The 26,789-nt window shown below is 36.1% G+C and overlaps 1 protein-coding gene across 1 annotated transcript in view; it reads right to left on the reverse strand.

Annotated features, from left to right (window-relative positions):
• Positions 1–26,789, reverse strand: part of LOC123718056 (kinesin-like protein KIF3A) — a 31,991-nt gene that overhangs the window by 4,516 nt on the left and 686 nt on the right. Inside the window, exons 3-12 of the mRNA XM_045674428.1 lie at positions 10,055–10,260; positions 8,966–9,096; positions 7,273–7,472; positions 6,403–6,600; positions 5,399–5,529; positions 3,512–3,564; positions 2,590–2,714; positions 2,343–2,419; positions 967–1,147; positions 312–416 (exon numbers count right to left, since the gene is read on the reverse strand). Coding sequence (XP_045530384.1) covers positions 312–416; positions 967–1,147; positions 2,343–2,419; positions 2,590–2,714; positions 3,512–3,564; positions 5,399–5,529; positions 6,403–6,600; positions 7,273–7,472; positions 8,966–9,096; positions 10,055–10,260 — 1,407 coding nt within the window. The remainder of the gene's footprint in view (positions 1–311; positions 417–966; positions 1,148–2,342; positions 2,420–2,589; positions 2,715–3,511; positions 3,565–5,398; positions 5,530–6,402; positions 6,601–7,272; positions 7,473–8,965; positions 9,097–10,054; positions 10,261–26,789) is intronic.

The raw sequence follows: 26,789 nt of genomic DNA on the forward strand, positions 1-26,789 counted from the left end.
TCTGGCAATGCATGTCCATGGGTGGTGGTATCACTTAACATCAGGTGAGCCTCCTGCCCGTTTGCCTCCTATTACTTAAAAAAAGCCCATCTTCTAAATGAACTCGTATCAGTATTATGCAGTCGACTACAACTGCTGGGAGTAGTTGTGTACGACTTCAACGCGACATCCCTACAGCTGTCGGTCTCTATGAACTAAAAAAGGCAACCCACACGAGCCATATGGAGTCAATTGGTATCACTTGTCCATGGTATGTCAAAACCAATACGCGTTTGACACACCGGAGTAAAAATTTTAACCAAAAGTTTTACCTTTGCTGAATTGAGTAATTGTACAGCGCGCTTAAGTTTCCTGGTCTTCGCGGCATTTTCTTCTTGGAGGCTCGAGTATCGTTCTTCCAGGTCCAACCTTTCGGCCTGGAAAATTATTTTAGAACTGAACATCGAAATTTTACAAATATTTTGGAAAATAAATATAGCCCACTCTGAAATAATGGATGGAACGTACAAATCTCTCCGTATAAGAGTACAGTACGCGTGCGTATGCGCAGAGATCTTACCAACAACGCGCTTGTACGAAGCGTTATCGGCGCCCATAAAACACGGTATATGGCGGAGATTTCTCAAGCTATATACCTGTAGTATGAAATGTATAATGATGTTTTTAATTGTACAATAATTCTACAACGCGATCTCCTAAAACGCGGTCCAGGTCTACCGCGTTATAGTTAGATTAATGTATAAGGCAAAATAATTATTTTCTATAAGTTCCACGTGTATAAAAAAATATCCTGAACTTCCACAGATGTGCTCTCTATAGACAAATCGACGACTCGTAGAAATTACGACTTGTAATTTGGATTTGGAAACGTTTAGTTAATTGTTAAAGAAAATGATGTATAATTTAGATTTGGTTCCAATTACCGTCGAACTTGCCAGAAATAACGAATACTTCAGATTATTTTACCTCTTTCTTCTGCAGGTCTTCTTGCAGACGTAGCTCGATCAGCTTCCTCTGTTCCAGCTCTTTGGAGGCCTGTTCCAAAAGTTTCCGTTGCGTATCAGCTTTGTCGAGAAGATTTTCACCTCCAACCAGTACCTTCGATTCCAGACGTTGCAATTTATCTTTCAACTCTTCTTGCTGTCTCCTGAATTTACAGAATGATTTTAATCTAGCGAATTCTTGGGTTAAACGTCCATTTTTCAGTATTATTATGTAACTTAGAATTTGTGTTCTACCCTCAAAATATTTTATTAGATTTAGGGACTTCCCTAAGTTAAGTTATAAGTTTAAGGAATTAAATATTATGACATTATCTGGTGAATATATTCTTGAAGCCTTGTTGTATGTACAATGCATGTTTGAAATGAACGATTTTAAAACACTTGGTGACTTTTACGAGTATAAGACTCGAAACAGAACTAACCTAAGCGAACGACCAACCAGGCTCCAGAAGATAAACCACTCCTTATATGAGAATTGTATTCGATTTACAACAAACTCTGAAGAAATTATAGAATTATCATTAAATAAATTCAAAGCCCTCGTTAAACGTAAATTAATCAAAGCTTTTTATAAATTTGACGAATATTAAAATGATCCTAATCCTTGGGATTGATTTGATCCAGTTCGAACGATTTGTATGACTCAAAACTTGGCGATTGAAAAGAGTCGCGGAGAGTTTCGTTCTAGTTCTTCTCTTCCATTCTAGGGCCTCGATTGAACTGGCAGTAAATGTTAAAGAAGCATTTTATATACATTTCTGTTTTTGACGTTCATAAGTGTACATTGTGTTACCGAAATGAATAATTTTATCTTTGATATATGTAATATAAAATACATAATATACTCCTTGACTTGGGAATTGCTAGTAAATGTATGATATGAATAAATATTTGAGATTGATTTTGATAAAGTATTTGATCAAATAGAACCAGATTAAACTAGCACCAACCCCGTGATGGTGGCTCGTTTCCAATGTGCATTCGACCCCAATCATCTGCGCGTGCGCATGCGTCTTTTGCTTCATTTATAGAACCTAGCCTATCAGACACGCGATCAGGCCGATCTGTGGCCAAGAAGTTATGCAGCAGAGGAAACTAATATGTCCTTTCCTAAAAAGGAAGCTTAAAAGTAGGTAGGCTTGGTGTCCGGGCGACAGCTACTCCAGAAATATCCTCATGATATTTATTTACGAGTCGGAGCTTGCTGGTCCACCCAGTCTCTAGCCAACTGGGCCTTTCTTCCTCTTCTTTCCAATCTTCACTTTTAGCAGTCAGCGATATACCACAGACAATCTTCTCATCTCTATCCAACTTACCGATATAAGAGATTATACATACTTGGTCCTTTGTAGCTCCGCCTTCTTCTCCTCCAGAACCTTCCTGGCTTGATGTGCCATCTCTCTCTTGGCTTGTTCCTGAAATATAAAAGAAGTCAGTCAAACCTTTTTAGATCTGGTTCTCAAATTTCTGGTACCATCTTTTAGGTACCCGTTCATCAGCCTGCTCACACGCCGTCGACTTTACGTCTAAGGCAAGACGGTTTCATCACCATGATTTCCTTCACAAAGAATAAAAGAAAGCGTACCTTCTCCTCTTTCCTGATCTTTCTCTTAATCTTCTTCTCTTCTGGATCCAGGACATCCAGCTCGGGATCTGTGAGGGTGTCCTCTGTATCTTCCGAAAGTTCTTCTTCGCCTTCGCCTTCCACATCTAGAAAACCTTTGCTTTTAGTAACTTGATATATAAGATTGGAATGCTTTTACTACATACAAAGAAACTCCTCATACATACATATATATAATAGCTCTTTATTAGTATTGATACATTGGAATGAACACAAAACTTTAAATAAATTTTGGTAGCTGTGTTGGCCAAGGGTATCGCTGAACATGCTTTCCTTCACCAGACTAAATGCGCACGAGTCCATGGGTCCAACCCAAGCTGAGACTGGAATCCCACGCCAAAGTCACATAATGTCTTGAGAAATTTCAGTTAGTTTTTGAAGAGAAACTTCTTTATCGGCGTTGGAAAAAAATTACCGTCACATTTTTCCGTTACGCGCCATCTTTTTCTTGTCCCTACCACGGTTGACTCGAAGAGATTCGAAGCCATTAATAACAAAAATATATAATAGCGACAATTAATGAAATTATGTAATAATCTTAGTAGTAATGAGGTAAAATGAAATAATTGTATTGAATTAACTTTATTTAACCAATTTCTGTAAAGTTGCATATAGTATATCATTTTTCGAAAAATAAGTTTCAGTTACGTGTGTACACTAGTGCACGCACACATTTTTTTTCTGTGTGTGTTTGTATAGCTTAACACTTAAGGATATAACGAATTCAATTTTAACTGTAGAGTAAGTCAGTCCTTTAGACACCCTTGTTTTTTTGGTGTTATCTGTGTCTTTGTAGTTTATATATATTAAACAATAATACATAGAAAAAATATTTTCAAAACATTAAAAACAATAAACACTAACGATTGGATATTTCACTCACCAATAACAGACTCCTCGAGTTGCTTCTTCAGCTGATCGATTTCTTGTTGGAACCTGAAAATTTACAAAAACAAAAATGAGTGCCTATTCCCCTTGGTCACGGCATCACGCGTGAACCGCTGGCGATGTCACTAATTCTTTTTTTGTTCTGTTTGTTATTGTCAGAAGGTTATTATGAAAAAAAATAAGATAATTGCGCGGGAAATTTGAAAAAGATTTTTTTTTTTATTCCATTCAAACTTTTTTGACGTAACCTTATGGCGTTTGACATAACTTTGACAGAATGTCTGCTGCAAATCGTCAAAGAGGATGTAAGAAAACTGAATATCGTTTAAAACAAATGCTTCGATCTGAGTTATTATATTGATAAAATACATTTAAAATAATTAATTTATGATTTCGAAAAAAAATGAATTTCTTAGCGCACTATTAGTTCAAAACTATCACGACTAATATTAAAAGTTCAATTATATATGGAGTTTTGGTAAGTGCGAATTTTTTTTTAGTTCGAAATCAATATTCATAGTTAAGACAGGACGTCTGTCGGGTCCGCTAGTCTTAATATATATAAATCTCCTGTCACTATATTTGTCCGCGATGGACTCCTAAACTACTTAACAGATTTTAAATTAAATTGGCACACCGTGAGCAGTCTGGTCCAACTTAAGAGATAGGATAGCTTAGATCTTTAATTATAGTCGCAATTTTATTTTATTGCAAATTGTTTGTCTATAATTAATTGACAGTCACAATTATCTGTTAACTCCAAAAGATTCTAACAGATGTCGATACTTTTCGACTGGATTGAATAAGTAATCAATAGATGGCACTGCTATGGTAAACCGACAAACGTGTCATTTCATTCAAGCTACAATTCAATATCATGATTACCACGTGTTATTAAGGCTAAAGTATATATTCAATTTTTACTTTTTTAATTGTTGGTGTTAGCATAGCCAACCACGTGTTACTTAAACCGAAGTGTAAATAAAATTCAAATTTTAGTGACGATGATACAGTGAAATTATTCTTTCGTGTCACGGTATTACTTGACTTAATGTCCTATAACCCCTAGGTGGGGCAGAGGGCGTCCACAGTGAGTCTCCATCGCGTTCGGTCTTGAGCCTCGTGTTTCACCTCGCTCCAAGTCTTTCCGGCTCTCTTTGCCTCGTCTGCAACTGTTCGGCGCCAGGTTTGTTTGGGACGGCCACGCTTCCGCTTTCCTTGCGGATTCCAATCAAGCGCCTGCTTGGGAATATGACTGAGATCCCTTCGGAGTGTATGGCCTATCCAATTCCATTTGCGTCGCTTGATCTGCTGGCTGATCGGGGTTTCTCGACAGCGCTCCCAAAGTTGCTCGTTAGAGATCTTTTCAGGCCAGTAGATGTTCAGAATACGGCGAAGACAGCGGTTAACGAAGACTTGGAGTCGGTGCGAGATGTGTTTGGTGACCTTCCATGTTTCACACCCATAGAACAGCACAGATTTGACGTTGGATCCGAATATTTTAACCTTGATTCGACGCGTCAACATCCTTGACTGCCATATAGGCCGAAGTTGTGCAAAGGTTGCTCTGGCCTTGGTCAGAGTATTAAGGCTAACTAAAACCACATTAAGGAGAAACGAAGTTCGCGGGGGCAGCTAGTAGACTATATAATAAAGCTGGCAATCAGTGACCTTGACTATACTAATGAGAATTGCTTTATACAGGAAACGAGCAGGACGCTCTCCTGATGTTTACTGATATGCCCATGGACACTTAAAAGCGTTAGAAAGTTCATTAATTCTTGCCATGTATTGGGTCATGTGTGCTGTATTATGAAGATGATCAGCCATCACTGACTTGTGTCTCTTTCCTTACGATGTTTTCTGTAAGCAAAAGTCTCACCTTGTTAGCAGAGCATCGCCAGGCTCGCTGTTGACGTGCGTCTTATTTTCGATGTTCTTCGCTCTGTTTGCGTAACGAAGCGTACTGATCGTCTCCACGTAGTTCGTGTCTGATGGGCCTATAGTCGCAATCTGGAAAAAAATTTGGCTTTTGGCTTTACATCTTTACCAGCTGACAAACGTCGTTTTGCCACTGTATATTATTTCCTGGAAACATTTTTTATAACCATCTACTATAATAAAAAATAGATGTTAATCGTAGAGGGGTGATAATTAGGGGGTTGTATGTATTTTTTATATGCTGTATTATAAAAAGATTGTCATAAAAAGAAAAAATTTTTTTTTTGGGGTGTACACCCCTTATCACTTTTTACTTTAGTGATTCTCAGACTTACTGATTATGTATTAAAAAAATCATAAGCATAGGTCGAGCCGTTTCGGAGGACTATGGGAAAGAACATTGTGACAAGAGAATTTTATATATATAGAGATATATATAATTCTACTGTACGTGTGTATGTCACTGCAGCTGAGTTTCACTATCGGACGTCAAGGCAAAATACAAAATACCATGAACTGAGCGTTTTCTAAGGCCGTTTTTGGCATGCACCACCGCTATGTGGAACCAGCTGCCAACTGAAGTATTTCCGAACCAATTCGACTTAGGGTCCTTCAAGAAACCGTACCAATTCTTGAAACGCTTCTGGCAATGTGTGTCCATGGGTGGTGGTCACTTAACATCAGGTGAGCCTCCTATTACATTAAAAAAACGGCCTCTTAAACGACTGAAGCAATTTGAATAAGTTTTTTTGTATGCGTTTAGATTCACATATCAGCCCGGCAGATCGCGCTGCAGTCGGTAGCAAACAAATATAAAGCTGGTATATATATAAATATTCTGTGCGTGTATTTGAAATGAAGCACCTAAATGGCTGGAAAGGTTTAGAATCTAACCCTCCCTTTATGACAAAACCCAATATTACGTGTTAAAAATGATTCCCTCACCATAACAGTCTTCGAATTCCCGCCGAGCGAGTCCTGCAGGAGTCGAGTCAGTTTGCTGTTCCGATATGGAATATGCGTGGATTTCCCATCGACCAAGGCAGATATCACATTACCAAGAACTGAAAGTGACTGGTTAATCTTCGTTGCTTCTTTCAGCCGAGTGCCAGTCGCCTGGGTTTTGCTTTGACGCTCGGAGCCCTGAAAATTTTTATTGTTATAAGTAGTAAAAATTGGTGCGTCTTGACGTAGCGTGGTGATCAGTCCATAGAATTGTCGTCCAGGGGAAGGTGGAAAGCTAGACCACGCGAGGTCACCTACGCGTTGGACTGATCAGATCAAGTCTGCCGTAAGAGGTTCACTCTATCAGTGCAGCAGGACCTCCAATAGGCAACGATGGCGAAACGTCGTGAAGCGCCTCACCAGATAAGAAGAAGAATAAAAAGTGATATTCAGTCAGGAAATAAATGGAGCCAATAAATCAAAGCATGTCGCCGATGCTGGAAAATGAAGCTTTAAAGGTCAAGAGTGAAACTTGGACCATAATAGAAGATCTATGCCAGCGTTTGGCCTCATATTTCATCCAGTCTTCCAACTGTACGCAATAGCAATGTTCCTTCGTCAGAATCTAGGGTTAATGAGGATCTGTGTTTAAATAGCGGCAAACATCTTGAACAAATGACCAAGAAGCAAGTTTTAGGGACTGGGAGGGAGAGTGCACAGTCTGTAAGAATAATGTATGTATATCTGTAATAAATAAATTTATATACAGCTGGAAGAGCTGCATTTACAACAGTACGACGCCAAATTTGCTCGTAACTATTTCCGTGGATTATTCCACTTGCGTCGCTTGATTTTTGGCCTGTAACTCACCGCTAAATCAACAAGATGCAGCTTCCCCATCTTGACGTGCATCTTTCCATCTGCTCCCTTTTTACTGCTCTCCACTGTTATAGAGAAAATTGCGTGCGACCGAGAACTCTCAATGTTCATGGCCGTGGCGCCAATATGTCGATTCTTGTTACCGACCGCCATTATCTTTTCCAGCTCATCGGAGTTGTGGACTACGTATCCTGGAATGACGAGAGGAAACATATATTTATGTCGCCTGGAAGAGATCAAAGCAGAGATAGGCCGCCAGTTGCCTTCATTTTAATTCAATTATGTTAAAAAAAATTATATTGTAATGTAACGAAGTGTTAATAAATAAATAAATATTTAAAAAAAATTAGAAGGCACCGTATTTCTGTAGTGGGACAGTCAAATTATACACAACTTTTTGATAAATGTATCTTTACTGAGAAACAACAACAAACTTACTACGTAATTTAATTTTTCTAATCAAAATATTTAACATGTGTCCAATTATACTTCTTTCGGCCTCTTTAAAGGGGAAGACAGTTCTTGTGTACTATATTATTTTGCTGGTTAGCGATACACTTAACGAGCGTTAACTCTGGTCAACGCGCGATCTAATGTATAAAGTGTTCGAACGGTTTAAGACTAGCATTTTTTACGCGCGTAAAAGCTCGTCTTTGGGAGCGCGTGGGCACGTAAAGGCGCGCATTTTGTCACACGCTCAGCTCGTACGAGCGTTGACGCGCTTCTAAGCACGTATAAGCAAAAAGCAATGTTTCTTCATCAGAATCAAGGGTTAATGGGGATCTGTGTATAGATACCGGCAAATATTTTGAACAAATATCCTCGCCTGCGCAGAAGCAAGTTTTAGGGACTGGGAGGGGGAGGTAGAGTGACGTGTCGATCGCGTGATTGGTAAATCAGTTGACGTTTGTGTCCCGGGCTGTGTACGATGCGCAAACTTTCACCCACTCCCTTGTGTAATGCTCAAGAAGTTTGCTGTTCATGCCAAGCTTCATTTGTTTACACATGATATGAATACAGTAAACCTATGCAGAGAAGCTGTAGTCTAATAAGATTATATTGTGTAAATTATGTGTTTAATATTATATACGTATTTTATTATATTTTTTATTATTTAATGTTTCACGACATTATCGTATTGGCAGTCTGTAAGAATTATGTATGTATTTCTGTAGTAAATAAATTTATATCGTGTATATTATGTATTTAATGTTATTCACTAATTTTTTTCGACATTATCGTATTGGCTTAGTACTGTAAGGATAATTTACGTATTTCGGTAAACAAATAAATAAATGACTGCCTTGTTGTACTCCTAAAAGGATTTAAGGTGCTGCTATGTTTATCTGTCTCTTTCGTTTATTTATCAATAAATAATAATTGACTCCAGATTCCGCGACATCTATAGATACCGGCAAATCTGCCAGAAGCGGCGATGCGCAAACTTTCCCCCACTCCCTTGTTGAATGCTCAAGAAGTTTGCCGGTACCTGTACCAATCTCGACCTACCAAGCGTCTCATATATAGCGATAAGGATTTTTAACAGGGTTTAATCACCAACAGTTCCCAAGTAAAGTTCTTAATAATTTCTTTACATTAATAATGTTGCATAACTCTGCACCTGCAATCTCCAAATTGCTAAAGAGTTATTTGGTGTCCGAAATATTTTTGAAAATTTAATCACCCGTGAGATCCTTAACGAAGACACCGATGTCTGGCCTTTCTTTGACCTCCAAGCTCTGATGTGGGTTGTTGCCAAGTAGGTCACGTACTTCCTCGTTGTAAATCTCCAAATATGTCACGCATACTAGGAATCTGAAGGGAGAAATGTAGCGGCTTTGTAGTGTGGACTGAGTTTTCGCACTTATCGCTTGGAAGCCAGTTTTCCTTAGATACATACAGTCCAGGGCGTGTGTCAGGCACAGGAAGCTGATCACCTACTTGCCTATTCGATTAACAAATGATCATGAAACAGATACAGAAATCTGAGGCTCAGACCTAAAAAGGTTGTAGCGCCATTGATTTATTTTTTATACATTGATTAGCACATTCAAACCCTTTATAATACTAATATACGAGTATATACTAGCGGATCTGACAGATGATCTTACAGATATTAAACAAAGTATGAAAGTACAAACGCAGCGCTAACTACCGGGCTGATTTGTGAAACGCAAACGCATTCAAAAAAATCATTCAAATTGGTGCAGCCGTGGAGCAGTTCAGTGACATACACACGTACAGTAGAATTTTTATACATAGATATATATTCAAGCCAATTAGCTTAATTAGCCGTTCTATTAAGAGCCTAGCCTTTTAACTAAACTGTGGCCTGAAAGATATTCAGCCAGTTGATCTAACAGCTAGCCAGATGATTTGGATCGATGACGTTTTATTAATTGCCTAGTTCTATTGACTGTTAATTTACACTTTCCGACTCTCAAACTCGAAACGAAACTTTTCAAACTGTCAATATGGCGTCGGCAAACCACAACTTGGATGGTGTTTTCCAAAGTTTAATGAAAAACAAGAATTACAATGGAATTTAATTTTTAAAGATATAATTTCTTTACGTCAGATTTTTCATAATTTTTATTTCTGTCACTTGATCACTCTATCGTAATAGCCTAAGCTTTGGCCAGTTTATTAAATGTTGTAACAAACGTTACGATCTTTGAGGCCGCTAGTCAAACGGCGCTGTTTAGTTAAAAGGCTGTGCTGTTAATTGAACGACTAATTAAGCTAATTGGATTCGACATTTATATGAACTTACTTCTCATCATCCTTTGCTTTAGCAATATGGCTGAATATATGTGCAAATGAATTGGGAATAATGCCGCGCAATTCTGGAGCGGAATTACTTCCCGCCATCGTGTACGTCTTGCCCGTACCCGTCTGCCCGTAGGCAAATATCGTGCCATTGTAACCTTTGAGTACTTCCTCCACAATCGGACTTGCGGTTTGGAGGTAGATGTCCATCTGTAAAAGATATAACCATCACTAACACTTTTGGAAAGTTCTCGAAACAGGTATCACTTTGAAGTGTTTCCAAAACAATATTGTCAGATTCTCCTCCTCCCTGTTCTTTTAAAATTAGCCCTACTCGAGATAACGTTAAGTGCTATCAGTTTCAGTGGCGTGTAACTGCCATCTCTGAGGTCGCTCGTACACGCTGTGCACCAATTTTCTATGGCGATTTAATCCTTGGTGATAGAAAACATCATGAGGAAACCGGCTAGCCATAAACCAAAGTCCATGTGTTGGAGGCAGAAGAAAAATGATGACGAAACATCGGAAATCGGATACCAAGACCTGGTAGGATTTAAGCTCTACTGGTGTTTACCATTAAATATGTTTCGGATTAGTGAAGTTAGTTTGGCTTGGACACTCTCAATGCCAGTAGGCTTGCAAGTGTAGGCATGTTAAGAATTTGTAGGCTCTTTTCTTGAAGGTCCCTAAGTCGGATTGGTTCAGAAATACTTTAGAAAGCTCGTGGCTGTATTGAACATAAAAATCGTGCTTTCTTATCCTTTCAAAATATTACATAATATTGCTACATTCATATTTTTATACAAAACACACGTTTGGCCACATCCCGCCTGATCTTAAGGGGATCTGGAGATGCCTGTTCAACCGCTTGAATGAACCCTTATCGTACTACGTCGGAAAGATGGACAAGGTGCCACTCCTTTGCTGCTTTTATAAGGACGACGAATCAAATATATCAGTATCGCTACAACCTTTTAAGGTCTGAACCTCAGATTTCTGTATGTTTCATGATTATTTGTAACCCTAATAGGCAAGTATGACCTGCCTCTTGTGCCTGACATACCGTCGACTTTTTGTGTCTATATCAAGCCGGTTTCATCGCGCTTTCCCTTAAGCAAATGTCAAAGAAGGAAACTCCATTGGTGCTGGGAATCACTGTCATAGAGATGATAGAAGCACTCTGAAGCCACTAGATCTGTGATGCTACGAGTGCATCTTCGTCTATTATTCGCTTAGCCAGCCTACTACCTACGCCTCTTTATATAACCGGAAGTTATGCGAAAGCGGTATTTCTGATAATGATAAGGCGTCGGGAGGCGTCCAGTATCGATCAAAAATCGCTGATCTATTTGTCTTTACATAAATCAACTATGTGGGTTACTCGCTGTGCCCCACGATTTGATCTTATGTATTAGGTGTATGCATATACATAAAGAAATTTTCGATTGGAATCTGTTCCTGATATGCGTGTACAAATACTTATTTTTGGCATACGGGCAGGAGGCTCACTTGAGATATTTGAACGTTACATTAAAAGTAAAAAAAAACATATTATTAGGGATACAACAGGCAGCCTTATCGCCAACAAGCGATCTCTTCCAGGCAACCAAAGGACAAACGAAAAAACTGATAGAAATGTGAATTGATACCACCGCACATGGACACTCCATGTCAGAGGCCTCATGAGTGCGTTGCCGGTCTTTTAGTCACTTCTTTTAATTTTCAGTCTATGTGTGAGATTCCGATCTAATCTAGACTTTGCGTTAAGTCTGACAACAGTAAAAATCGAAAAACAACGTTGGGGGGTCACCCAGGAGGAGGTCAAGCTTGTTTATGGATTTTTACATACGGAAGTCATAGTTTGTAAACTTTTGAATATATATATATGGTAATGGTATGGTATATATATATAACCATAATTATAGCACTATTGGAAAAACATAAATGTCTTTCAGAAACGGTCAAACGGGCTGGAGGCTCACCCGATATGAAGTGATACCACCGCCCATAGGCACAAATTGCCAGAGCGCTCGCTAGTGCGTTGACAGCCTTTTAAAAATTTGTACGCTCTTTTCTTGAACCCCTAAGTCGAATTGGTTAAAAAGAATTTTGAGACACGAATATTTTGATGAATGCTTTTCATTTGTCACAATATATATATCTGTAAATTCCTAACATAACTTTATGTCACAATGTAGTCTTTGATTGTCATCTGGTTATATTTGAAACTAGAATCTCGCATAAAGTCAAGACTATTGCCAAAATATTAAAAAAAAACTAGAATCTCTATGGTATTTGGTGACGTCGCATCCGTGTCCCACTAACCCGGTTCCTTTACACTATTTTCCGCATTCCTTGTATTCACTTCAATAATTTGTGATTTTTGTGTCGTAACTATGATTACGTCATCTAGTTACTTTATTTATTACAGTACATAAATAATATATAATTACGAGATGTCTGCACTAAGACACCTAAAACAGACGAAACCCCACGGGTATATTCAAGGTGATTTTCAGCTATCGTTCACGCCTATCATTGTTTCAAACGAATTGAATGATATTTCTATTTTATTAATCTAGATAAAGAATTTTTTTTGGACACATTGACGTTATAATTATTCCAAATTATCTAACAACTACAAACATCGTGGCATCAAGAATAATATTAATGGCGCGTAAAAACTTTCATCCACCTCTTGTCTATTCGTGTTTATCTCTGCATCTCATTTGAAAATGGAACGAAGACGTTTCACAACGCGTTCCATTGACCTCATTCGTTTACGACAGCGAAATAATTTTGAAAAAAGAATTCGTTTAATTTGAGACGCTACTTTCACTTAAGACAGTTGTCTAACTGCCAAAAAAAAAACAAATGACGTGTGGGTCATATCTAATATATAATATAATAAGCCTTAAATTATTTCCCGATCCACTAATATCTGGTTATCCTGTGTTAGTAAATATTTGTAACAGTTAGTACGTATCAGGAACCCTCTCCGGTAAAGGACCTCATATGTCATTCTAATAGACAAGTATATGATCAGCCTCCTGTGCCTAGCAAACGTCGTCGACTGCTTGGGTCTAAGGCAAGCCGGTTACACAGCTGGAGATCGACTACGACCTCGGAGATGATAGTCGTACGTCGAAGCCATGAGGCCAACAATGGCTTGGTACATAAAGAGTTAAATTCCGACCAGTGCCGGATTGAGACAGCGCGGGGCCTCTAGCAAATTCTATCAAGGGGCCCTTGCTTTGCTTTAGGCTCTCAAGTTTACGATATTGAATAAAACCGTTACGAATAAATATTTCTAGATCTGGTTCGGCAAATTGAGAGATAATTACACTTTCAATATAGACTTCTTTAAGCAAATCATGCTCTATATTCAAAAAAGTGAGATGATAAAGACGTTCTTATAAAAAAATCGGGCTACTTGAAAGATAGATGTGGTAGATGACGCAATATAGTAGTTAAATCAGAGAGTTAATTGAATCTCTAGATAGTTAATTAAAAATCGATATTCAATCAAGTCGCTAAAGTTCCGTCAGACAAGTGATTGAACGAAACGTTTAACGAGTTTCTTAAACGTTCCTAGTCAACGAGACTAACCTAACCATTTACAATAAAGCAAAACACGCAATTCCCAAGCTCTCAGTTCTTCACGATCACACCGAAATAACAATAACAAATGAACTAATCATGGCGGAGTCTTGTTTAACATTGTTAATCAACTCGCTGGCTTTCGATCAGACAGATAGTTAACGCGACGCTGCTTTATATAAATCAAAATGCTAGCGACTTGATTGAATATCGACATTTAATGAATTATCTAGAGATTCTATTAACTCTCTGATTTAACTACTTTACTGCGACATAGATACTAGTCTAAATATATCTATTATATATATATATAATATGTGTGTGTGTATATGTACTTTATTATACATTACAACACTACGGTAAAATGTTCGCGAAAATCGAGCTTTAGATTTTTAAGTCGAAGTGAAGCAAGATACATTACGCTCCTATTTCCTTATTACGGCCACGGGTACATTTGAGAGCGGGGCCCCCAAATTCGCGGGGCCTTTGCTACTCTTGCTATATGGCTAATCCGGCACTGATTCAGACTTTTAAGCAGAAGAGTGAATTGATAGAAGCACTATTCTATAACATACTACGACGTGGTGGACGTCCTTCAAGACCGTTCGGCTGACGTATTTATCCGGGGACGTTAAAACACACAATTTCTATATTGTATTTTTTTGGTAAATTTTATAAATATTCAAGTCTTGCGGGGGTCTGCAAGAACAGGGGGGGCTATAGGGGATTTGTGCGACGACGAAGGCCTACATTGTTTGAGATACCGAGGGTCAGAACAGGTATTTTGCACAGATCCCTGTTAACAACGACGTTGCCTATTGAATACTGTGTCTGACTATGGACATATTTTTATGTTCGTTGAGTACACAGTAGCGATATTGTGTATTTTATATTAAATATTTTTCGACCTTATCCTATTTGGTATTGTAAGGATAATAATACTCATCTAACACAAAAACAATTATAAAACACAAACAAAATGTTATAGTTCAATAATTAATTAATGTAAGGTTCAATTATGTTAATAAACTGTTAATAAAATTAGTTATATAGTGTCGACATTTTTATATGTTCGTAGAGTACACAGTAGGGATATTGTGTATATTAGGTCCTTACATATAAAATTGGCGTTTTGTCGAACTGGCCACTTTGACCTCAAATATCTCCTCTTTGGTTAGGAATTTCAAATTCAAATTTGTACAGCTATTTACTCATGTATTTGTGCTTCGATCACCGTCATTCATTTGTTTTCTTCTTCTCTGTTTTTCGAAATTTGGACCACTTCTTGCAAGGGAAAAAAATTAACTCTGATGGGGCAGTCCAAATCGCCTTCACAGATTTTATTGATTCCCGTCCGACTGTTTTTTTTAGTAAAGGGATCAATGAACTACCTATGAGATGGCAAAAGTGCATAGAAAACAATGGTTCATACTTTGATTAATTAAATATATTATATTCAAAAATATTCGAATTTCTGTTCCTCCCATACAAAACGCCAATTTCATATGTAAGGACCTAATATTATGTATTTTATATTACATATTTTTCGATATTATCGTTAGGATAGTAATAATACTCATCTAACACAAAAACAATTATAAAACACAAACAAAATGTTATAGTTCAATAATTGTTTAATGTAAGGTTCAATTATGTATACGGTTAAGAAAATCAGTTATAAATTAGTTAGAATTTAACTAAATTGTAATGTACATCTAAATATTTGAAATTCCAAAATGGCCGACAGATGCGCCATTTTGCGAAACTAAGATCGATCTGACGCTATGAACGTTTTAAAATGTTCGTTAATATTTATAGTATAAACATATTTCGTCTCTTTCTGTCAAATTGTATTTACATTGTGTGAAAAAGAGACGAGTACTTTAGTTAAAATATTTGTATAGAAAATTCTCTCATAGCAATGGATAAGCATTTCATATCAAACGACATAATAAGGAGTATTATTGAGGCTGTATGTTACTAAATTTGAGAAATGTATGTTTGTCCACAAAGTTTACGGAAATTAAACCTAAAAAGTCAAAGTTCATCAAAATAGCTTGAGTATTTTATCTCAGTCTTCTAACGTATAATAAATCCCTTTGCAAACCATGTTTTACCAGGCTCGAATGGCCTTATTAGAAAACGGGGGAAAAGGTTACTTCGTTACCATGGTTACGAGGTTTTATCCAATGGTAACCATAGTGACAGACAATTACGTCAGACGTTTAAAAATTTGCCGAATTTAATTGTGAAACGAATGTTAGTGATTATTTGATTTCGGAACAAATTTGTATTATTGCAATTTTAAAATGTTCGTCCATTGTAATGAAATATTCGGATTTATAGTTAAACTATATCAATTATTCACCATACGGCCAGGCCTTGTTTTACGTTCTTTTCTATGTTATAACATTTGCTATCTCGTGAACAAAATACAGATCAAGCGACAGAGCAGGCCATTTGTCGCCATTAAGAAATGATTTGAATTAAACATTCTATTTTCAAAACACTTTTGTCCGAATCCAAAGTCAAATTCCGTTCCTAATTCAAACTGACAAATATAGAAAGTAGAGTTGTGCCCAATTAAAAATAATCAAATCTCAAACTCGACATTCCATTTTCAAACGTTCATTTGTTTTTGTAATACAAAATAAAAGTCATAATAGCGTTGCATATAAAATGTAATTTTAATCTTCGTTTAAGTATTTTATTGATTTAAAAATTAAAGTATAACATTCGTAAGGTTTATGTTTCAATAAAGATTTTATTCATATATATTCGCTGTTACTGTATCATTAATTTATCGAAATTCGAAATCCATTTGAACACATCACAAAACGCTTCAACAAAATGGCGGGTCATGTCGCTTGTCCATTTGTTAGCATTTTGGTAACTTTCGCTCGAGATTACGCAATTTACTTAAAAGCGACATAATTGAATTGCGGTATTGGCGAAAAACTTAAGCCTAACCTCAGATCGAATATTAAACATTTACACGAGATTTAAAAATTAAAAAAATTCCATATTCAAACGCCTCAAGCATATTTGTTTTCCGTTCCATATTAAAACGTTTCTAATCTCAGTTCGTTTTTCAAATATTCTATTCACTACTTGTTTAATCAGTGGAAGTAGGTTAGTGGGGCGAGGTTGCGACCCGCGCGTTCGGTCTGCGCGTTGCAGCTATTGATCCATCCCACCTAGTACCTACTATCACGAACAAAGAGAATGTTAGGAATGTACCGGACCTTATATTTACCGAATTTCATCCCGTAATTTTGTCTCTAACATATAATGTATCTCATCTGAGCTGGTAAGTCTGTTTATGGCATATATATATATATACCCATTTTCAGACATTTATGTTTTGTGGATTCTTTTGTCAGAAATTTCGTCCCTAACATACCATTAGTATTATGACAATTAATTAAGTGTATATATAGGGAAATTAATCAAATTTGAACCAATAACAATATAAAATAGGGCGTTCAAACACTGTCATGAATCGTAAAAAGGTTGTAACTTAGTAATAAATTGTATAAATGAATTATATATAAAAACAAATTCTCGTCTCTCGTGTCTGCTTTCAACTTGACTGATATAAGTAAAATAGGTCATATTTACATACACTTAAGGGTGACACGCCCTAAATTAAGTACATATAATTTTACATATAGCACTGCTACTTCTTGATATTGCAAACGCTGGGTTTGATATAAAAATAATGTCTTTTGAATCACAAAAAAACTCGTTCAAAAAAGAATTTTTGTTACGACCATTTTTGCTCTCAAACAACACATGATAGGACACTCAAATTACGATGAATTCATTTTCATTTGTAACATAACAATAAAAGAAAGAAGGCAAAACTTTACTATACACAATATACAGGATATTTAGGTAAAGTAAAGTGCACTGTCAACAGCCAGTCTCTGTTTTTTAACATATAAACTGTTAACATACATATAACATATATTCTTTATGATATCTACATAACACAAATTTATCTTGCAACTATTTTTGCACGATAAGAATATTTTCTGTATCATAGGACAGGTCGACAGGATATTCTTTGAGATTTTTAGTATGTGTATATAAGGTGAGTTTCGAAATGTCGGTGATAATTTTGTCTTTAAGCAAGTGGTTAAAGATGAAAGGCCCGCGGAAGGAGAGAAAGCGTTGGACGTAGAGGGTGCGTTTTTGGGTTGCTTATAATATGTATGCGTTGTGTTTGATGTGGTGTGTCGGGAGATTGTTTTCAAAAAAGTCTGCATATTGCTATCAAGTATAATTGTCTAACAGTCAAATGCTTTTCTTTGAACAATTTTGAAGTTGATAGAAAGGTTTCCTATAGGATATCTTAAGAATGACATCTTGGGAGCGCTCAATTTTCAGTATTGAAGCTTGCCGCTCCACCCCATACCGATATGGAGTATGATAATATCGACTGGCATAACACAGTATACACTATCTTGATTGTATGTGGATGAGAAAGTTTTCTAAGGGGTTTGAAAACATTTATGAGTTTACAAACATAGTTTATTTGAACAAAGCCTTGAATCAATAATGAATCCTAAATACTTGGTTGTTTTGTTGTTTTTGTTGTTAATGGGTTCCAGGAGAGGACCAACTAACTAATAATGAAAATATTATTAAAATTAGTCCCTTTAGGCAAAGAAGATACTGGCAGTCTTCCCCTTTGAACACCTAGACTAATTCTATTCGAGCTGCCAGCTCTTCCGTCTCCTCTAACGTCTGTAACCTTTTAGCTATTACTTTAAAATCCTTATAAACTCAAACACAAAATAACATATAGGTAAACACTTATGAACGTCAGAAAATAAGTGAAATTAATTGTAAATTTACAAAACAAGAACTGGCGCTCAGATCCCACGGATCAAGGGTCTCGACACAGAAGGGGATAAAATCATATTCGGTGAAAATGACATGAGAAACTAGAAGCGAGAAGCGCTAATACGAGCAATATCGCAACACTGACACGGGTACTGTTTGTATTGAAGTCGTGTAGCACAAAACGACTCGTCGAAGTTAATCATCACCATCGAAGGATCATATAGGCCTTCAAATTTGTAAAAGTTGAGTCTTTTTTAATGTATTCCAAATTGGTACTTCAGACTTTGGACGAAAACAATACGATTTATTGATACATGTGTTAGCTTCTAATATTAATTTAATTAAATTCTAAACATTTTTATGAAACATTCTTAAGAATCTTGCTACAAGTGCGCATGTGAAATAGTTATTCATTTGACTCGTTCGGTTGTTACGAATTGACTCGACCATCTTCCCGAAGTGGGATGGCCGAGTCGGAGGAGGGAGTTGTGATTATAAAAGAGGTTGTGACACATGCGCACGGGCCTTTTCTTTGTACAAGTAACACATGACATCATCTCGAATAGAAATCATCGCTTATCACTTCTTATATTGCCCTTCCTTGTTCCTGGCTACCAGACTCGTAAACCTGCTTTGTTTCAAGTTCCTCCCACCAACACTAACTATGCAAAAGACTCAGTTCTGTTTCCCAGCCCAGAGAACAACGACCAATACTAAAGCCTTCACTTGTTTAAGATATATAGAATATGCTTAAGAAGTATTAAGAATATTGGTAGCGCAAAATCACCTGCATCATGAGCATACCCCACATACACACCATCTACCCTAACTTTTACACAATCACACAACACAGCCAAATTAGTTACCGCTTAGTTGAATGTGTTGAATAATTTTTAATTTTTGTTCCCTTTGGTAAATTTGTATAGTTATATTTTTGGCTATATTTTTAGTGTATTTGTTTGTTATATATAATTTTTGTTAGTCGTAATCCTACGAAATAAATATATTAACTAATTACGAGTCGTAGTTTATCTATGTGAATTCAATATTGTAGGAGTCGTAGGGATTTAGAAACAGAGCCTAATCGTAAGATTCAGAGGCGAGACTTTCCTGTTTGCTTGAGTTATATAACCTTAGTTACGTTACATATATATACTTTAGTAAATAATTAGAAGCGCAAATGCAATTGGAAATGTTAGCAATATTACACTTGTAGCCAAACCAGGCTCCAGAAGATAAACCATAGATAAATATGGAAATTGTATTTGTTTTAACAAACTCCCGTATAAACGTAAATTAATCAATAAAGCTTTTCATAAATTTGACGAATATTTAAATGATCGTAATCCATGGGATTGAAATGCTCCAGTTCAAACAATTTGTATGACTCAAAACTTAAGTATGAACTAAATGAATAAAGTTATTTCGGATTTGAATTTGCATAAAGCGTAACGTTTAGTAATAAATTTAGTTTTTCATACTCATAAATTGTATTATAACATTTGTTTCCGATAATGTCCAATATGTCGATTTATATTCGTTATAGCTAACATAGGAGTTAGATTTAAGAACCCCACAATAGGTCCAACAACACGTTTTAAAAGCCAGTTGCTTCTAATAGAGTTTCATTTATCTGAACATCCCTCCAATAACCGTCACCAAATGTCACTCTTTGAAATTTTTGTGTTCTAATGTAATGTGTGTAAGTATAAAATATGTAAAGGCATAACTGTTGTAGAACTTATAAATAAATATTATTTGACATTTCACCTAACGCTTAATAACCCAGACTCAAAAAAGATAGATAGCGAATCAAATAGGATAGATAGCGACGCCAACGAAATAATTCGATACCTAAACATTTCTGGGATTATTATGAAATTATTTTTTCTACAAAAGACAGGAGTTTTCCTACACCTTACATTGTGGATGATATAGGCTAAGGTAGTGTTCCAAAGTGGGAACCACGCCCATAGGGGGTGTAATTCGATTGTTAAATTCCTATTCCAGCACGAATTGCTGTCGAATCTCGGGATGGAGTGCGGTGCGTAATAGAGAGCTGGACCACTGAAGGCCGGCCCGTAATTACTATTAGTTATGTAAAACATTAAATTAATGTCATTTTAACAATTTTTTTTCTGAATTGGATTACTTGGCTTATAATAAATTATATCGTGTAAATTTCAAAATTATGTTCCATATACATTTTCGTCGTAAAATGAATTCAAAGTGTCAAAAATTGGCTATGTTTGGATTATTTTCTACCGAGCGAAGTTATTTAAATCGTGTATCGATCTTACAAAATGGATACATAAACTACTCAACTCCACCATATACTTTTTCCATTCGCCATACTTCGAGAAATGATGGCAAAAAATGGAATGAAACAATGTACTGTTTTGGAGTTTAGCGACCTGATAGGTCTTTAAGGCGGCAATTCAAAAATGAATTTGACGTTATTGAAAATTTACTTACAGTTTCGTATGTTTCTTGTCATTTTTTCCCAAACATATAGTAAACATGTAGTCATATGGTTCACTTAACAAACAAGTTAAGTGAACCATACAATCACTAAAACAAATATATGTATGACCATTTGCTCTTCTCTATAACATTTATTATCATTCCTTAAAATTAATCAGAAGTATGGAAATATTAATAGAGATAAAATTGTTTACAACACTAACTGACACGACACAGAAGTCAGTGTTGTGGAACCAGCTGCCCACTGAAGTATTTCCGAACCAATTCGACTTAGGGTCCTTCAAGAAACCGTACCAATTCTTGAAAGGCCTGCAACGCACTTGCGAGCCTTCTGGCAATGTGAGTGTCCATGGGCGGCGGTATCGCTTCACATCAGGTGAGCCTCTTGCCCGTTTGCCTGCTATTACATAAAAAAAGTATGTTAGAATGTACCTCGACTTTGTTGGGGCACGAAACTAAATACTGTCTTCAGTTTGAGAACTGTATGGCATCCCTTAACGGGTCCGACATTATTACGTACATTAGTACGTCTTAGGGATTGGGTACATAAAATTAGAAACACGACAGGACTTACATTTGGCCTACTACTGAAAGTCTTGCAGGGGTCTTCGTACCTAGGGGATGTGTGAAGGGCAAGGTTGGCTGCGATATCAAGGGCCCTAACCAGTCTGTTGCAGAGTCACCTTAACAAAGACGTTACCTACTGAATCCTGTTCACGACGTTTGTAAGGACATTGTATGTATATTTTGGAAATATATTTCTTTTCTTCTGTGTCACTTTTTGATTCTGCACTGTGCTTAAACGGCAGGGCAGGATATGGATGTTCTACGGATGGAAAAGGTTCCTAAGAGTCACCGGACTGGCCCTAAAGAAGAGAGACAAAGGCTAAAAGAGCGATGGATTCAGGACTGGAATGGACAGGACAGGATGACAGGATCGCTGGCAATTGTATGCTGACAGCAAAAGATAAAATGGGGTAGAAAAAGTTGGAGGAGACCTTCCGTGCATGCATGCATATCTCATAATAATTAATTAATGGGTTAGTTGAAGATTCAGAGTAGAACTTAAAGTTTGAGGTCCGTAAAACCGGGAATGCAATTATCAAGGTCCAACACATGAATGATGATGACTCGGGCTTTTGGGCTAAGAATTTACCGAGTTCAGGAAATTCTAACATTTCTGTTTTTACTTTAAGAGACCCAGTGCCCCTATTAAGCCTTAAAATTCTCTACATGTTTTTCATACTTTTATTAAAGGCATATATGTTACATGTATTATGTGCCCGACAGGCCAATTTTTGGTTTACTGTACTGATTTGAAATTTAAATGCAGATCCTTCTCCGTACGCGAGGGTTTACTTCCAAAAGAAAACACAGCAAAGGCGTTATAAAAAACGGAGTTGTAACGTACACAACTGCTTTTTCTATATTATATTTTTCTTGTTTATTATAACTCAAACATAAAATAACTTTATTCATATAGGCAACCAAGAACACTTATGAACGTCAACAGAAAAGTTGTTAATTTGATTCTAAATGTACATTTACTACCAGTTCGCAAGTCAAGGGGTTAGAGCGGGCAAGAGGAACTGGCTAGAAACTCTCAGCCACTCTTATTTCCAAGTTTTGAGTCATACCTTATTTGAACTGGAGCAAATCAATCCCAAGGATTAGGATCATTTAAATAATCAAATTTATAAAAAGCTTTATTGATTAGTTTACCGAGGGCTTTGCATTTATTAAGTGATAATTCTCTTATTTCGCCCGAGAATTTGTTGTAAAAACGAATACAATATCCATAAAAGGAGTGGATTATCTTCTGGAGCCTGGTTGGTTGTACGCTTAGAATAGTCCTCTTTCGAGTATTATACTGGTGAAAGCCAACTTTGGCAAAAAATTTAGAGCTATTTTAAGGAGCCCTGATTCGACAAATTTACTCTAGATTTCAAAGCCAAAATCATTTATTCATATAGGTAATACAATGCACACTTATGAACGTCAATTAAAGTATGAAAACTATTTGAGTTATCTGTAAAACATGGCATTATAAAAATATAAAAATCATTAATTACGTAACATCAAAACGATGACGGATTAGTCATCGCCTGTGTAATCCGAATCCCAGTTTAAAATCGTCGGAAACCGTTTACGATAGTTATAATTTCACAATGTATTATTACGTATTCGTAAAATTTAATAATAATAATTAAAAGTACAAAAACGTAAAAACACGAAGTTTGTTTACAGCGACGACGCCATCTTGTAGAGAAGCGTTTGGCGGGTTTTTGAAATATGTTTAAACTGAGTTTTCAACGACAATTTCACAGAATAAAAATTATATATTCCAGTCAAGAAAAATGTAGTTAGTCTTATAGTTTTGTTTAAATCAAATAAGTGTTATTTGATCTTTTTTATTACAGCGTAGTCTGTGCGGTTATAACCGAAATAGCGGTTATACGTAAAATACAATTCTATTTACTATATAGTTACTAGCTGACCCGGCAAACGTCCTATTGCCATATATATTATTTCCAGGAAACATTTTTTAGTTCAATAAAAATAGGGGTTGATCTTAGACGGGTAACAACTGAGGGTTGTATGCATTTGTATCCTGTATCACTAAAAAAATTGTCTAAAAAATAAAAAATAAATATTTTTATTACTTAGGGGTTCGAAAGAAAGAAATAAGAAAATATGCATAAAATAATTCATAAGCATTGGTCGAACCGTTTCCGAGGAGTATGAGAACGAACACGAGAATTTTATATATATAGATAGATATTTTTGTTCTGTGGTGTGGCCCCTTCAGGCATCAAGATGTTTTAACAAAAACGCCCTTAGTGTTTTCTGTACTATGTATATCAAAACAATTTAAAAAAATCATAAAAAATTTATACTTTAGTTTTCATAAGTACCAATGTGACCATCGTCGACCATGACTGCTGCGACCACAAAACCGACGACGGTCCTTTTATAACAACAGTGATAACACTAAGACTGATTTAAAAATTATATTACTTATTCTTTATAAACCTTGTCTGCAATCTCTAAGGGTACAATTACAAGTAACAGTTTCTCAGACAGGGGAAAATGGATCAGCACATTAAAACAAAAAATCGTTAATCTATACGTCTCTGACATACGAAAGTCACACTTGGCGCCCACTATGACTGTCAAAGATCAAAACATTTTTAACGTACGAGACCTTAGGGCTACATTGTTTTTGAATTTTCACTTGAGTAAAGGTTACCATTTTAATGAAATTTATTCACAAATACAGCCAAATGTTAAATGTATTGTCTAGTTTAAAATGCAGAAAGGGTCTGACAATACTAAATTCTCGATTATCCAGCTCCGCTTTGCAACTCCCATCAGCAACCGAGTTTTAACAGCGTCAGCCAAGGTTGCGATAGAAAACTGACCTTGTAAACAAAAACGCCAGAATGCGCTAATGGAAATAACAAACTTGCTACTTAAGAAATCAGTGTGAATGATAAATTTGAAGTTAGACGATCGATATTTTTCAAAAAAGCACAAATATATATATACCATATAGAAACTTGACATTTGCGTGACCAATGACAGTTTTTTTTTAAACCACTGTCAATATTATATGGAGTTGGATAGGAAAGGAATCACACATAGATTTTAGAACTATATTATATCCGTAGCCAGTAAATAAATTTCATTGTGGCCTTTTTTTTAAAATAAAATAGGGGGCAAACGGGCAGGAGATGATGTTATGTTCACCTGATGTTTAGTGATACCGCCGCCCATGGACACTCTCAATGCCAGAGGGCTCGCGAGTGCGTTGCCGGCCTTTTAAGAATTTGTACGCTCTTTTCTTGAAGGACCCTAAGTCGAATTGGTTCGGAAATACTGCAGTGGGCAGCTGGATCCACATAGCGGTGGTGCGCGGTAAAAATTGCCTTGAAAAACGCTCAGTCGTGGAACGGCGGATGACGTCCGATGATGAAACTAATTATCTTAATACAGTAAAATAATATTAGCTAGTTAACAATCACAAATATACTTAATAGGAACAAAATAGACAACAAAAAATCTTCTCTCTTCAGTCTTCGACGATTGTAAACGCAACATTCATGATACATGAGCACTGAGCCCCAATGCACCGTCAAAGGACGTGCAATATGCATATAGAACATCGCGTATGTAACTTGACTTCCGACGATAAAGTGTGGACTACCCTCAAAGGTTTCGTAACAATGAAATTATAAATTACATCTCAAAGTTAAATTAACTCTTTTCGCTTGACAATTTAATTGAGGGTAGTTTAGTAAATTTGATAGATATAATTCCTCAGGATGGTTATAACCATAACCTACCCACCATTCGACAAGACTGACGGAAATAAAACACGCCAATCTGGACGAATGGTGGACGGGTCATAATTTGTCTTCTTTCTTCTGTCTTCTTAGCTAGTGGCACATGCTATAAATATCGCGAATATCACGATTGTCAATGAAAAAATTTACAAACACAATTTTTCACAATATACAATGAAAATTTACTGTTTTATACACATTTAGTAAATGTTGTAACAACCTAATCCATACACTGCACAATTCATAGTCGAAAAGTAGCGCTGAGTAGGGCTCCCGTATGTCAAAATCCGTCCTCTACATGCGTCTCCCATAATGTGCAAAACAAGGCTCACAGAACTTCAATTACTCATAGTTTAATACCATCGTTACGTAAAGGGCTCATTAGTTGAAAATAAAAAGGTCGCAACTCGTTAGTATGAAGCCTTGAGGCTAAGATGGCCTCGCTAGCAAGGCCAGTTACGTAGGTACGCGCTCGTCTAATGGTACTTACAGAAGGGCATAAACAATAGAATAAAATTAACTAGAATACGAGAAATTGCACAAATATCGCCTTTGTGCTATATATTGTTCTTCGAGTTGTGGCGAAACCGTAATTATTCTGCGAGTAGTTAACCAGTTCATTTTTAAATGAGTAATAGCTGCAACTATCTTAATTTATTTTTGTACAGGAGTATTCATTATATTATTATAAACAATATAGAGATATACCAAGACTAAATTCAGAAAATCTTATGATAGAATCATTCAGTATTAGCTAATGTGTCCAAACAATTAATAAATTATAAAAAAATCATAACTCTCAAGATACTTTTTTTGTAAAAAGAATATTTTCTATTATATCTTTTACACGAATAAATCCCTTGTGCTGTATAAAGATAGTTAAGCACAAAATAGAAGTCATCAATTACACTCCATAAAGTGGCAGTAGGTTAATAAGTCAGCAATTTAATTTAATTTACACAAAATATTTATGTAGCAACGGGATTTATAGCTAGTACTATGCTTATCATTTTCATTGCAGATAAGATAGCAATTATATAGAACACTAATAAATTATAAGTACCACTCAGATAATGCTGAAATGTTTCCTGGTTCCAGGCGGCAGAGTTTTATACAAAAGCAAAATCACAATAATAAATACCGCAAATATGATTTCCTTTTTAACTCACTTGTCAATCAATAACAATGAAGACACTTACAAATGTCCACTAAATAAATGGATATGAATTAGTATTAATTAGAATCCAACAGGAAAATGTGTGAGCTAAAAGCAGGAATTTTATGAAACCGCCATATCAAAACCCATTGTAAATGATTCACATAAAACTGTTGAATAAGTTATAATAGATAAAGTGTTGCAAGTACTTTGTATTATAACTATAAATTGTTTCAAGGTTACTTACGACTTGAAAAGGCGATTAAGTTCAAATGAATGGAACATTCCCACATAGAAAATTG

Source organism: Pieris brassicae, chromosome 14, assembly GCF_905147105.1.
Source record: "Pieris brassicae chromosome 14, ilPieBrab1.1, whole genome shotgun sequence".
NCBI classification, from domain to species: domain Eukaryota; kingdom Metazoa; phylum Arthropoda; class Insecta; order Lepidoptera; family Pieridae; genus Pieris; species Pieris brassicae.